This window comes from Oncorhynchus nerka, linkage group LG14 (assembly GCF_034236695.1).
Source record: "Oncorhynchus nerka isolate Pitt River linkage group LG14, Oner_Uvic_2.0, whole genome shotgun sequence".
Lineage (NCBI taxonomy): Eukaryota > Metazoa > Chordata > Actinopteri > Salmoniformes > Salmonidae > Oncorhynchus > Oncorhynchus nerka.
Genome location: NC_088409.1, coordinates 45,921,607 through 45,935,956, shown reverse-complemented (window position 1 = coordinate 45,935,956; position 14,350 = coordinate 45,921,607). Strand labels below are relative to the sequence as shown.

The following is a 14,350-nucleotide window of genomic DNA, read 5'->3' as shown; positions in this document are numbered from 1 at the left end:
TTAGCTTCGGCTTTGATAATAGCACGTCCAGGTCCATTTTCTGGTTAATAACATAACTTTTTTTTGCCATTTTGTATTATTAAGTTGTTTATTTCAGTGGTTAAATGTAAATCAGATTAGTTCCACAGGTCTAGTACATTTCCAACCTGTATATCTCTCTGACAGATTTTGAGCTGTTTGTTTTGCTTAACAGTGGACTTTCCAACTACTCTTATCAAGCCGGCTGGTTTCCCAACTCTACTGCTGGGAAGTAACCCACCCCAAGGGGGATTCACCCCTGAAACACCTCCCACAGAATGAGCTAATCCTAAAAGCCAGGGTTGGAGAGGGAAGGCACTATTACACACCGAGAATCAGCAGTGGAGATGTTGGTCGGCAACTTGCTGTGTCTGGCCGGTCTGGCTGTAGCCCTCTCCTTACCTACCTTGTCTGATGGAGCTGCACTACAAGTGTTGTCAGCTCCTAACCTGCTGCGTGTGGGCAGTAATGAGAACATCTTTGTGGAATCTCAGGACCATGCAGGAGGTCCCCTGAATGTTAAGATCATGGTGAAGAACCACCCTACGCAGAGCAAAGAGCTAGTCTCTAAATCAGTGGTTCTGGATCAAGCAAACAACTTCCAGGCTATGGCACAACTGGTCATCCCAGAGGGGGACCACTTTGTGGATGACCCCAAGCAGAAGCAGTATGTGGTCCTGCAGGCCCAGTTCCCTGACCGCCTCCTGGAGAAGGTTGTCCTGGTCTCCTTCCAGTCTGGATACATTTTCATCCAGACTGACAAGACCATTTACACTCCGGCCAGCACCGTCCACTACAGAGTGTTCTCTATGACTCCAGGCCTGGAGCCTCTGACCAGGGAGATATTTGAGGACAAGGAGGTCGCCAAGAACAAAGAGATCGCAGTCTCTGTGGAGATCATGACTCCTGAAAACATCACCATCTTCAGGGAGATCGTCAACCCAGACAAGGGAGTCAAATCTGGACAGTTCAAACTCCCTGACATCGTCAGTTTCGGGACATGGCATGTAGTCACGAGGTTCCAGAGCACACCTCAAAAGACCTTCTCATCTGAATTTGAGGTCAAGGAGTATGTTCTGCCCAGCTTCGAGGTTAGTCTGACCCCAGCTAAAGCCTTCTTTTACGTCGACGACAATGACCTGACTGTTGACATCACTGCCAGGTATCTATACGGTAAGGAAGTGACAGGGACAGGCTATGTGGTGTTTGGTGTCATCACAACAGATAACGAGAAAAAGAGTTTCCCTGCCTCTCTGCAGAGAGTAGAGATCAAAGAAGGTAAAGGAGTGGCTTGTCTGAAAAAGGAACACATCACACAGACTTTCCCCAAAATCCATGATCTGGTCAAACAGTCCATCTTCGTATCAGTCAGCGTGTTAACAGAGGGTGGGGGTGAAATGGTAGAGGCAGAGAAGAGAGGGATCCAGATTGTCACTTCGCCATACACCATCCTTTTCAAGAGAACGCCCAAATACTTCAAACCTGGCATGCCCTTTGACGTCTCTGTTTACATTACGAATCCCGACAACTCTCCAGCCATTGGAGTGGAGGTTGAGGTGACTCCAGATAATGCTAAAGGGGTGACCAGGGCCAACGGTTTTGCAAAAATACCACTTAACACTGTGGCATCAGCCACAGAGCTGGTAATCACTGTGAAGACCAAGGACCCGGCGATCCTCGGCAACAGACAGGCGGAGGCCACCATGAAGGCTCTCCCCTACAGAACTTCCACCAAGAACTTTCTCCATGTCGGGGTTGACTCTAATGAGCTGAAGATAGGAGACCCCATTAAGATTGATCTGAACCTGGGACCCACCCCCATACAAAACCATGACCTTACATACATGTTCCTGAGTAGAGGTCAGCTGGTGAAAGTGGGCCGATTTAAAAGACAGGGCAACGCGCTGGTAACACTCTCAGTGCCTGTCTCCAAGGAGCTGCTTCCGTCGTTCCGCATCGTAGCGTACTACCATGTGGGAGCAGCTGACCTGGTGGCAGACTCTGTCTGGGTTGACATCAAGGTCTCCTGCATGGGATCACTGAAAGTGACATCGACCAGGCCCAAGGCATCCTATGAGCCTCGTAGGGCTTTCAGTCTGACCATCACTGGAGACCCGGGAGCGAAAGTAGGGCTGGTGGCTGTAGACAAGGGAGTCTACGTTCTCAACAGCAAACACCGTCTCACACAGACCAAGATCTGGGACACCATAGAGAAGCATGATACAGGCTGTACAGCTGGAGGGGGAGCAGACAATATGGGGGTGTTCTACGATGCTGGTCTGGTATTTGAGACCAACACTGCTAAAGGGACTGGGATCAGAACAGACCCCAGCTGTCCTGTTAGTTCTAGGCGGAGACGAGCAGTGACCATCAGTGACGTCATCACTAGTATGGCCAGTAAGTACAATGGTCTGGCCAAGGAGTGTTGTGTGGACGGGATGAGGGACAACACCATGGGATATACCTGTGACAGACGGGCCCAGTACATCACAGATGGGGACGTCTGCGTCCAAGCCTTCCTTGTCTGCTGCACTGAGATGGCCTCCAAGAAGATAGAATCCAAACAGGATGCACTGCTGCTCTCACGCAGTGAGGAGGATGATGATGATGCGTACATGCGGTCTGAAGACATTGTGTCTCGTAGTCAGTTCCCTGAAAGCTGGATGTGGGAGGACACCAATCTTCCTGAATGCCCTGCCCAAAACAAGCACTGTGAGTCCACATCTGTAATAAGGAACAACTTCTTAAAGGATTCCATCACCACCTGGCAAATAACAGCCATCAGCCTGTCTAAAACTCATGGCATCTGTGTGGCAGATCCGTTTGAGATGATAGTTCTAAAGGAGTTCTTCATCGACCTCAAGCTGCCCTACTCAGCCGTCCGCAATGAACAGCTGGAGGTCAAAGCAATCCTCCACAACTACAGCGAAGACCCCATCATTGTGCGTGTGGAGCTGATGGAGAACGGTGAGGTGTGCAGCTCGGCAAGCAAGAAGGGTAAGTACAGGCAGGAAGTGAACATGGACCCCATGTCCACCCGGGTTGTCCCCTATGTCATCATCCCTATGAAGCTGGGCTTGCACTCCATTGAGGTCAAGGCATCTGTGAAAAACTCTGGCAGCAATGACGGGGTGAAGAGGGATCTGCGTGTTGTGGCTGAGGGAGTGCTGGTCAAGAAGGAAACCAACGTACTCCTGAACCCGGTTAAACATGGTGGTGAGCAGACGTCACACATACCCAGTGGAGTGCCCCGAAACCAGGTGCCAAACTCTGATGCTGACACACTGATCAGTGTGACAGCTGGAGAGCAGACCAGTGTGCTGGTGGAGCAGGCCATCAGTGGAGACTCTCTGGGCAGTCTGATAGTTCAGCCAGTCGGGTGTGGGGAACAGAACATGATCTACATGACCCTGCCTGTCATTGCTACACACTACTTGGACAACACCAAAAAGTGGGAGGATATTGGCCTGGACAAACGGAACACAGCCATCAAGTACGTCAACATTGGTTACCAACGTCAGCTAGCCTACCGTAAAGAAGATGGCTCCTACGCTGCCTGGGTCAGCAGACAGAGCAGCACCTGGCTGACAGCATACGTGGTGAAGGTGTTTGCCATGTCCAGTACATTAATCAGTGTTCAGGAAAACGTGCTCTGTACTGCTGTCAAGTGGCTGATCCTGAACACACAACAGCCAGATGGCATCTTCAATGAGTTTGCTCCTGTCATTCACGCAGAGATGACGGGTAACGTGAGGGGTTCGGACAGTGACGCCTCCATGACAGCTTTTGTTCTCATCGCCATGCAGGAAGCAAGCTCAGTGTGTGAGCAGTCTGTCAACAGCCTACCAGGCAGTATGGCTAAGGCAGTAGCGTACCTCGAGAAGCGTCTGCCCCACCTGACTAACCCTTATGCTGTAGCTATGACCTCCTATGCTCTGGCCAATGCAGGGAAACCTAACAAGGAGACCCTACTGAAATTCGCCTCTCCACAGCTGGACCACTGGCCAGTCCCTGGTGGTTACCAGTACACGCTGGAGGCCACGTCGTACGCCCTGCTTGCCCTGGTCAAGGTGAAGGCCTTCGAAGAGGCCGGCCCCATAGTCAGGTGGCTCAACAAGCAGAAGAAGGTGGGAGGGGGATACGGATCCACACAGTCCACCATCATGGTGTTCCAGGCTGTGGCTGAGTATTGGAGCCACGTGAAGGACCTGAAAGACTTTGACTTGAACATCAACCTAGAGGTGGCCGGCAGGGCATCAGCCACCAAGTGGTCCATCAACAACAAGAACCAGTTCCACACTCGTACAGACAAGGTCAACTCCATAGACAAGGACTTGACTGTAAAAGCCTCAGGAAATGGTGAGGCGACCTTGTCGGTGGTGACATTGTACTATGCCCTGCCAGAGGAAAAGGACAGTGACTGTGAAAGCTTTGACCTCTCTGTCACCCTCACTAAGATGGACAAAACAAGTCACGAGGACGCCAAAGAGTCATTTATGCTGACTATTGAGGTGTTGTATAAGAACTCAGAGAGAGATGCGACCATGTCTATTCTGGACATCGGCTTGCTGACCGGCTTCATTGTGGACACAGACGATCTGAATCAGTTGTCCAAGGGGAGGGAGCGCTACATAGAGAAGTTTGAGATGGACAAAGTTCTGTCTGAAAGAGGATCTCTCATCCTATATCTGGACAAGGTGTCTCATAAGTTAGAAGACAGAATATCCTTTAAGATCCACAGAGTACAGGAAGTGGGAGTTCTACAGCCAGCTGCCGTCTCTGTATATGAATACTACAACCAGAAGCACTGTGTGAAGTTCTACCACCCACAGAGGGAGGGTGGTACTCTGAGCAGACTGTGTCTTGGAGACGTGTGTACGTGTGCGGAAGAGAGCTGCAGTATGCAGAAGAAAGGTGAGCCAGATGTCCAACGCATAGACAAAGCTTGCGGCGCGGGACTGGATTACGTTTACAAAGCCACGGTGGTGGACTCGAAGCTGACCACACACACAGATACTTACACCGTGAAGATCGATTTGGTCATCAAGCCAGGTACTGACGAGGGAGTGGAGGGGAAGAATCGTGACTTCATGGGACTGGCTTACTGTAGAGAAGCTCTGGGTCTAATGCAGGGGAAAACATACATGATTATGGGGAAGTCTGAAGACCTGCACAGAGTGGAGGATAAAGGACTGTTGCAGTACAAGTATGTCTTAGGTGAACAGACATGGATAGAGTACTGGCCCTCACAACAAGAGTGCACATCCAGAAACTACAGAGAAGTCTGTCTGGGCATTGATGAGTTCATCAACCAGATCACAACCTTCGGCTGCCCTGTTTAGTTTCTCTTCTTGCTTTGTTAAATGTACATTTTTGTAACATTGCAATCCAGGTTGCATGCCCTGTCATAACTCATTGTAACCTCTAGAGAGTATGGAGATGAGTTTGCCCACTTGGAAAATATTCTGTTAGAAACTGACCAGTAAATGATGTACACCGTGCATGAATCATTTTTTCTTTAAAGTTAACATGATGATGACTACTGCTAATGGCACATTTATACATTTAAGTGTACCATTTGCAGTTGTCATTGATTACTATGACATGATCACAGTTCTATGGCTTTATTTTAGCACTAAAATGACCCTGCCTGCTGTAATAAGCATGAAAGAAATGCATTAAAAAACATATTAACTCTAATTCCTTTGTGTGCATATCACCAGTCATTATGGGGGTTTCATTGTTTATTGGTTTTAAACACTAAACAAAGACATTTAAGTTTAAGGTTGAGTGGGATGGTAACTATTTATGTTCACTATTTGAGCACCAAAATGTTCAAATATCTCATTCCTGTCCATATGGCAAGTCAGTCAGAGTACTATATATCTTTCAGCACTTCATCATTGTTTTTACCAAATGCGATCAGGATTAGCAAACATTTTCTCCTGCCCCATATGGCACTAAGCAAATAAGATGTACTGTATACAAATCAGTCAGGGTAATAGACACTTTCATCACTGCTTTTACCGATGTGGAAACTTGTTTATAGAAACAAGATCATTTATAATTAGGGGTTAATATATTATGAGCAAGGTTTTGACATTAGGGGTGAAACAAAGGACACTGACTCTTACCAGGAGGAAGTGTGTCTCCGTCATTGAGCTTTTGTTTTACAGACATGTCATCATGGGAGATATGCAGTATGTATTTTAGCAGACAACAGTTGTAGTGGGATCACACACACACAGACACACACACACACGAGTGCACACACTCACACACACTGACGCAGAACCTTTCATGTAAGCCTTGGGGAAGACACAGCTAGAGGTCTCTGAGTGTTTGAAGGACATTTCAGTCTCAATCAGTGAATATGAAAGCCAAAAATACCAATAATCACCCCACATTAACCATAGCCCAACATCCTCACTCTCTTCCTGAACCCAGATGACAAAGACTGGTGCTAACATGCGTCCTTTGTCGTGATCTTGTCAACATTCTGATTGTGTCCACATTGTTTGACAGGTGTAGACAATCAAAATACACATTGTGAACTAATTGTAATCAGATCTTTCTGACCCCTTCCAGAGGAAGTCAGGCGTGCATTGAATATTTTGTTTAATTGTTTTTAACCTTTATTCACCTAGGCAAGTCAGTTATTAAGAACAAATTCTTATTTACAATGACGGCCTACACTGCATTGTATCTGGACATCTTACAAGTGTGCAGATCTGGTTGGTCAAACAAATTAACTCATCAGTATACTGTAGCAAAAATAAATGAGTGCCTAAGCATGCCATTATTTTGAAACAATAACTCTCTTTAATTTTATTTATTTAACGAGGCAAGTCAGTTAAAAACAAATTCTTATTTTCAATGATGGCCTAGGAAGAGTCTGCCTTGTTTAGGGGCAGAAGAAGTGATTTTTTGACCTTGTCAGGTCAGGGATTTGATCTTGCAACCTTTTGGTTACAACTCCAACACTCTAACCACTAGGCTACCTGCCCATGGAAGGACCAGGAAATCTGGTCACAATGCCGAGAGAATGGACAGATAACACATTGTAATAGTCTTTATTATTTTAATAAACCAAACACAATGGTAAATCTAAGAGCATGTAATATTGCTACAGGTTTAGGGTTGTGTCAAAAATATTTTTGCTATTTTCCCTATCACAAATATTGCCTCACTTGCTGGAGTTGGCACAAAAGAGCTAGGTTTTGATGAATTAACAAGTTGTGGGTGTGTCGAGGCCTGGCCCCTCACTGGCCAATCAGAACATGCTCCATGGCTAAATATGTGGTTGCTTGAGGTTGTGTATTTACAGTTTTTTTATGTATTGCCATGGAATCAACTCCAATTCTAATGTTAGTCCATTATAGTGTGTTAAATTGCTTACATAAACAAAATAATAAACTATAGACCTATCCTATCTTTGCCAAATAGGCTAACTAGAACCAGTTTGCACATTGTTCTAAGTAATTGCATGGGCTCAATCTCATTAACACTGAGATAGGGGCTAGGCCTACTGTAAACTGCATTATGGCTGAGCATGGACATGCCAAACATTGTCAATGCTATGACAGGGTAGCCTAGTGGTTAGAACATTGGGCTAGTAACTGAAAGGTTGCAAGTTTGAATTCCCGAGCTGACAAGGCACAAACCTGTTTTTCTGCCCCTGAACAAGGCAGTTATGTCCCTCTGTTCCTAGGCTGTCATTGAACATATGGATTTGTTCTTAACTGACTTGCCTAGTTAAATAAAGATGAAATATAAGTAGGCAAGATTAAGTTAATTACTGATGAGGCCTAAAAAGAGAAAAAAATATTATAATCAAAACTAAACAAATTGTTTTAAAATGGTACGTTTGAATCAATGTCCTTGTTTCAACGTCATAGCTTGAGTAAAATAACATACAGTACCAGTCAAAAGTTTGGACACACCTACCAATTCAAGGGTTTTTCTTTATTTTTACTATTTTCTACATTGTAGAATAATAGTGAAACATCAAAAACTGTTAAGTAACACATATGGAACCATGGAGTAGGCAAAAAAGTGTTCAACAAATCTAAATATATTTTAGATTTGAGGTTCCATATTAGCCACCCTTTTCAGCTGTTTGAAGCTGCTGTTCAAAATCGAAAGTTAAAAACAAAACTTAAGCACAGGAAGCATAAAAATAGCGCACATAACAGATCTACTGCTTCTTAGAATTGCTTTCAATGAGAATGACAGATCTATGACTCATATTTCAAAGTGGATTTGTTCACATATTAAGTTACATAATGCATTCCCCCCCCAAAAAATGTGTCTATTAATGAACCCCAGCGTTAATAATGTAAAATTAGCAGAATATATACAGTGGGGCAAAAAAATATTTAGTCAGCCACCAATTGTGCAAGTCCTCCCATTTAAAAAGATGAGAGAGGCCTGTAATTATAGGTACACTTCAACTATGACAGACAAAATGAGGGAAAAAAATCCTGAAAATCACATTGTAGGATTTTTTATGAATTTATTTGCAAATTATGGTGGAAAATAAGTATTTGGTCACCTACAAACATAATATATAATAAAGCTCAGGATATAAAATTGTTTTAATTTCTTTACACATATTTAACCACATTTTTTAGGTAGGTACAGAACTACAGAACATCATTATAGTTGTGTGTGTGTGTGTGTGTGTGTGTGTGTGTGTGTGTGCATGCGTGTGTGCGTGCTGACTCATGATGAGATGCACCAAGCTCTCCTTGGCATTTAGGGTGTTTCTGTTGTTTTGACAGTGACTTGTCTTGAAACCAGATCTGAACTAATGGAGTTAGTTAGCTTCGGCTTTGCTAATAGCACGTCCATGTCCATTTGCTGATAAATAATATAACTTTTTTCTGACATTTTGTATTATTAAGTTGTTTGTTTCAGTGGTTAAATATAAATCACAGTAGTTCCACAGGTCCAGTACATTTCCAGCCTGTATATCTCTATTTTGAGCTGTTTGTTTTGCTTAACAGTGGACTTTCCAACTACTCTTATCAAGCTGGCTGGTTGCCCAACTCTACTGCTGGGAAGTAACGCACCCCAAGGGGGATTCACCCCTGAAACTCCTCCCACAGAAAGAACTAACCATAGACAGGATAAAAGCCAGGGTAGGAGAGGGAAGGCACTATTACAGACCCAGAATCAGCGGGGAGATGTGGGTCGGCAACTTGCTGTGTCTGGCCGCTCTGGCTGTAGCCCTCTCCTTACCTACCTTATCTGATGGAGCTGCACTACTAGTGTTGTCAGCTCCTAACCTGCTGCGTGTGGGCAGTAATGAGAACATCTTTGTGGAATCTCAGGACCATGCAGGAGGTCCCCTGAATGTTAAGATCATGGTGAAGAACCACCCTACGCAGAGCAAAGAGCTAGTCTCTAAATCAGTGGTTCTGGATCAAGCAAACAACTTCCAGGCTATGACACAACTGGTCATCCCAGAGGGGGACCACTTTGTGGATGACCCCAAGCAGAAGCAGTATGTGGTCCTGCAGGCCCAGTTCCCTGACCACCTCCTGGAGAAGGTTGTCCTGGTCTCCTTCCAGTCTGGATACATCTTCATCCAGACTGATAGGACCATTTACACTCCGGCCAGCACCGTCTACTACAGAGTGTTCTCTATGACTCCAGGCCTGGAGCCTCTGACCAGGGAGATATTTGAGGACAAGGAGGTCGCCAAGAACAAAGAGATCACAGTCTCTGTGGAGATCATGACTCCTGAAAACATTACCATCTTCAGGGAGATCGTCAACCCAGACAAGGGAGTCAAATCTGGACAGTTCAAACTCCCTGACATCGTCAGTTTCGGGACATGGCATGTAGTCACGAGGTTCCAGAGCACACCTCAAAAGACCTTCTCATCTGAATTTGAGGTCAAGGAGTATGTTCTGCCCAGCTTCGAGGTTAGTCTGACCCCAGCTAAAGCCTTCTTCTACGTCGATGACAATGACCTGACTGTTGACATCACTGCCAGGTATCTACATGGTAAGGAAGTGACAGGGACAGGTTATGTGGTGTTTGGTGTCATCACAACAGAGAACGAGAAAAATATATTCCCTGACTCTCTGCAGAGAGTAGGGATCAAAGAAGGTAAAGGAGTGGCTTGTCTGAAGAATATACACATCAGACAGACTTTCCCCAAAATCCATGATCTGGTCAAACAGTCCATCTTCGTATCAGTCAGCGTGTTAACAGAGGGTGGGGGTGAAATGGTAGAGGCAGAGAAGAGAGGGATCCAGATTGTCACTTCGTCATACACCATCCTCTTCAAGAGAACGCCCAAATACTTCAAACCTGGCATGCCCTTTGACGTCTCTGTTTACATTACGAATCCTGACAACTCTCCAGCAAGTGGAGTGGCGATTGAGGTGACTCCAGATAATGCTAAAGGGGTGACCAGGGCCAACGGTTTTGCAAAAATATCACTTAACACTGTGGCATCAGCCAGAGAGCTGGCAATCACTGTGAAGACCATGGACCCGGCGATCCTCCACAACAGACAGGCGGAGGCCACCATGAAGGCTCTCCCCTACAGAACTTCCACTGGGAACTTTCTCCATGTTGGGGTTTGTTCTAATGAGTTGAAGATTGGAGACCCCATTAAGATCAATCTGAACCTGGGATCCACCCCCATACAAATCCATGACATTACATACATGTTCCTGAGTAGAGGTCAGCTGGTGAAAGTGGGCCGATTTAAAAGACAGGGCAACGCGCTGGTGACACTGTCAGTGCCTGTCTCCAAGGAGCTGCTTCCGTCGTTCCGCATCGTAGCGTACTACCATGTGGGAGCAGCTGACCTGGTGGCAGACTCTGTCTGGGTTGACATCAAGGTCTCCTGCATGGGCTCACTGAAAGTCACATGGACCAGGCCCAAGGCATCCTATGAGCCTCATAAGGCTTTCAGTCTAACCATCACTGGAGACCCGGGAGCGAAAGTAGGACTGGTGGCTGTAGACAAGGGAGTCTACGTTCTCAACAGCAAACACCGTCTCACACAGACCAAGATCTGGGACACCATAGAGAAGCATGATACAGGCTGTACAGCTGGAGGGGGAGCAGACAATATGGGGGTGTTCTACGATGCTGGTCTGGTATTTGAGACCAACACTGCTAAAGGGACTGGGATCAGAACAGACCCCAGCTGTCCTGTTCGTTCTAGGCGGAGGCGAGCAGTGACCATCAGTGAAGGCATCACTAGTATGGCCAGTAAGTACAATGGTCTGGCCAAGGTGTGTTGTGTGGACGGGATGAGAGACAACACCATGGGATATACCTGTGACAGACGGGCCCAGTACATCACAGATGGGGACGTCTGCGTCCAAGCCTTCCTTGTCTGCTGCACTGAGATGGCCTCCAAGAAGATAGAATCCAAACAGGATGCACTGCTGCTCTCACGCAGTGAGGAGAATGATGATGATGCGTACATGCTGTCTGAAGACATTGTGTCTCGTCGTCAGATCCCTGAGAGCTGGATGTGGGAGGACATCAATCTTCCTGAATGCCCTGCCCAAAACAAGCACTGCGAGTCCACATCTGTAATAAGGAACATCTTCCGAAAGGATTCCATCACCACCTGGCAAATAACAGCCATTAGCCTGTCTAAAACTCATGGTATCTGTGTGGCAGATCCGTTTGAGATGATAGTTCTAAAGAAGTTCTTCATCGACCTCAAGCTGCCCTACTCAGCCGTCCGCAATGAACAGCTGGAGGTCAAAGCAATCCTCCACAACTACAGCGAAGACCCCATCACTGTCTGTGTGGAGCTAATGGAGAATGACGAGGTGTGCAGCTCGGCAAGCAAGAAGGGTAAGTACAGGCAGGAAGTGAACTTGGACCCCATGTCCACCCGGGTTGTCCCCTATGTCATCATCCCTATGAAGCTGGGCATGTACTCCATTGAGGTCAAGGCATCTGTGAAAAATTCTGACAGCAATGACGAGGTGAAGAGGGATATGCGTGTTGTGGCCGAGGGAGTACTGGTCAAGAAGGAAACCAACGTACTCCTGAACCCGGTTAAACATGGTGGTCAGCAGACGTCACAAATACCCAGTGAAGTTCCAAAGAACCAGGTGCCAAACTCTGATGCTTACACACTGATCAGTGTGACAGCTGGAGAGAAGACCAGTGTGCTGGTGGAGCAGGCCATTAGTGGAGACTCTCTGGGCAGTCTGATAGTTCAGCCAGTCGGATCTGGGGAACAGAACATGTTCTACATGACCCTGCCTGTCATTGCTACACACTACCTAGACAACACCAAAAAGTGGGAGGATATTGGCCTGGACAGACGGAACACAGCCATCAAGTATATCAACATTGGTTACCAACGTGAGCTGGCCTACCGTAAAGAAGATGGCTCCTACGCTGCCTGGGTCAGCAGACAGAGCAGCACCTGGCTGACAGCATACGTGGTGAAGGTGTTTGCCATGTCCAGTACATTAATCAGTGTTCAGGAAAACGTGCTCTGTACTGCTGTCAAGTGGCTGATCCTGAACACACAACAGCCAGATGGCATCTTCAATGAGTTTGCTCCTGTCATTCATGCAGAGATAATGGGTAACATGATGGGATCGGACAATTACGCCTCCATGACAGCTTTTGTTCTCATCGCCATGCAGGAAGCACACTCACTGTGTGAGCAGTATGTCAACAGCCTACAAGACAGTATGTCTAAAGCAGTAGCGTACCTCGAGAAGCGTCTGCCCCACCTGACGAACCCCTATGCTGTAGCTATGACCTCCTATGCTCTGGCCAATGCAGGGAAACTCAACAAGGAGACCCTATTGAAGTTCGCCTCTCCACAGCTGGACCACTGGCCAGTCCCTGGTGTTCACCAGTACACACTGGAGGCCACGTCGTACGCCCTGCTTGCCCTGGTCAAGGTGAAGGCCTTCGAAGAGGCTGGCCCCATAGTCAGGTGGCTCAACAAGCAGAAGAAGGTGGGAGGGGGATACGGATCCACACAGTCCACCATCATGGTGTTCCAGGCTGTGGCTGAGTATTGGAGCCACGTGAAGGACCTGAAAGACTTTCACTTGATGATCAACCTAGAGGTGGCCGGCAGGGCATCAGTCACCAAGTGGTTCATCAACAACAAGAACCAGTTCCACACTCGTACAGACAAGGTCAACTCCATAGACAAGGACTTGACTGTAACAGCCTCAGGAAATGGTGAGGCGACCTTGTCGGTGGTGACATTGTACTATGCCCTGCCAGAGGAAAAGGACAGTGACTGTGAAAGCTTTGACCTCTCTGTCACCCTCACTAAGATGGACAAAACAAGTCACGAGGACGCCAAGGAGTCATTTATACTCAATATTGAGGTGTTGTACCGTAACTCAGAGAGAGATGCGACCATGTCTATTCTGGACATCGGCTTGCTGACCGGCTTCATTGTGGACACAGACGATCTGAAAAGGTTGTACAATGGGAGGGAGCGCTACATAGAGAAGTTTGAGATGAACAAAGTCCTGTCTGAAAAAGGATCTCTCATCCTATATCTGAACAAGGTGTCTCATAAGTTAGAAGAGAAAATATCCTTTAAGATCCACAGAGTACAGGAAGTGGGAGTTCTACAGCCAGCTGCCGTCTCTGTATATGAATACTACAACCAGAAGAACTGTGTGAAGTTCTACCACCCACAGAGGGAGGGTGGTACTCTGAGCAGACTGTCTCTTGGAGACGTGTGCACGTGTGCGGAAGAGAGCTGCAGTATGCAGAAGAAAGATGAGCCAGATGTCAACCGCAACACTACGGTGGTGTCCTAGGAGAAGAGACATGGATAGAGTACTGGCCCTCACAACAAGAGTGCACATCCAGAAACTACAGAGAAGTCTGTCTGGGCATTGATGAGTTCATCAACCAGATCACAACCTTCGGCTGCCCTGTTTAGTTTCTCTTCTTGCTTTGTTAAATGTACATTTTTGTAACATTGCAATCCAGGTTGCATGCCCTGTCATAACTCATTGTAACCTATAGAGTGAATAGAGATGAGTTCGCCCACTTGGAATATATTCTGTTAGAAATTGACCAGTAAATGATGTACACCGTGTATAACAAAAAAGATATATCTTTAAAGTTAAAATATGATGATGACGACTGCAAATGGCACACTTATACATTTAAGTGTATATCGTCATTGATTACAATGACATAGTCACATTTCCATGGCTTTATTTTTGCACTAAAATGACCCTGCCTGCTGTAATAAGCATGAAATAAAGCATTAAAAAAAACATATTGTCTCTTTCCTTTGTGTGCATATCACCAGTCATTATGGGGATGTAATTGTTTATTGGTCTTA

General features: G+C 46.3%; 2 protein-coding genes across 2 annotated transcripts; both read left to right on the top strand.

The window, feature by feature from the left end:
- Positions 1-331: 331 nt before the first annotated feature.
- LOC115141222 (complement C3) lies at positions 332-5,718 on the top strand. The gene has a single exon (XM_029679965.2). The coding sequence runs from the start codon at positions 366-368 to the stop codon at positions 5,358-5,360; it is 4,995 nt and encodes a 1,664-aa protein (XP_029535825.1). The 5' UTR covers positions 332-365; the 3' UTR covers positions 5,361-5,718.
- A 3,464-nt stretch (positions 5,719-9,182) lies between these two features.
- LOC115141221 (complement C3-like) lies at positions 9,183-13,900 on the top strand. Its single transcript, XM_029679964.2, has one exon. It carries the CDS (start codon positions 9,207-9,209, stop codon positions 13,812-13,814), a length of 4,608 nt encoding a protein of 1,535 aa, XP_029535824.1. The 5' UTR covers positions 9,183-9,206; the 3' UTR covers positions 13,815-13,900.
- Positions 13,901-14,350: the final 450 nt, after the last annotated feature.

Excerpts from the sequence above, each read along its gene's own strand:
- LOC115141222 (XM_029679965.2), top strand. The coding sequence starts at position 366 with ATGTTGGTCGGCAACTTGCTGTGTCTGGCCGGTCTGGCTGTAGCCCTC.
- LOC115141221 (XM_029679964.2), top strand. The coding sequence starts at position 9,207 with ATGTGGGTCGGCAACTTGCTGTGTCTGGCCGCTCTGGCTGTAGCCCTC.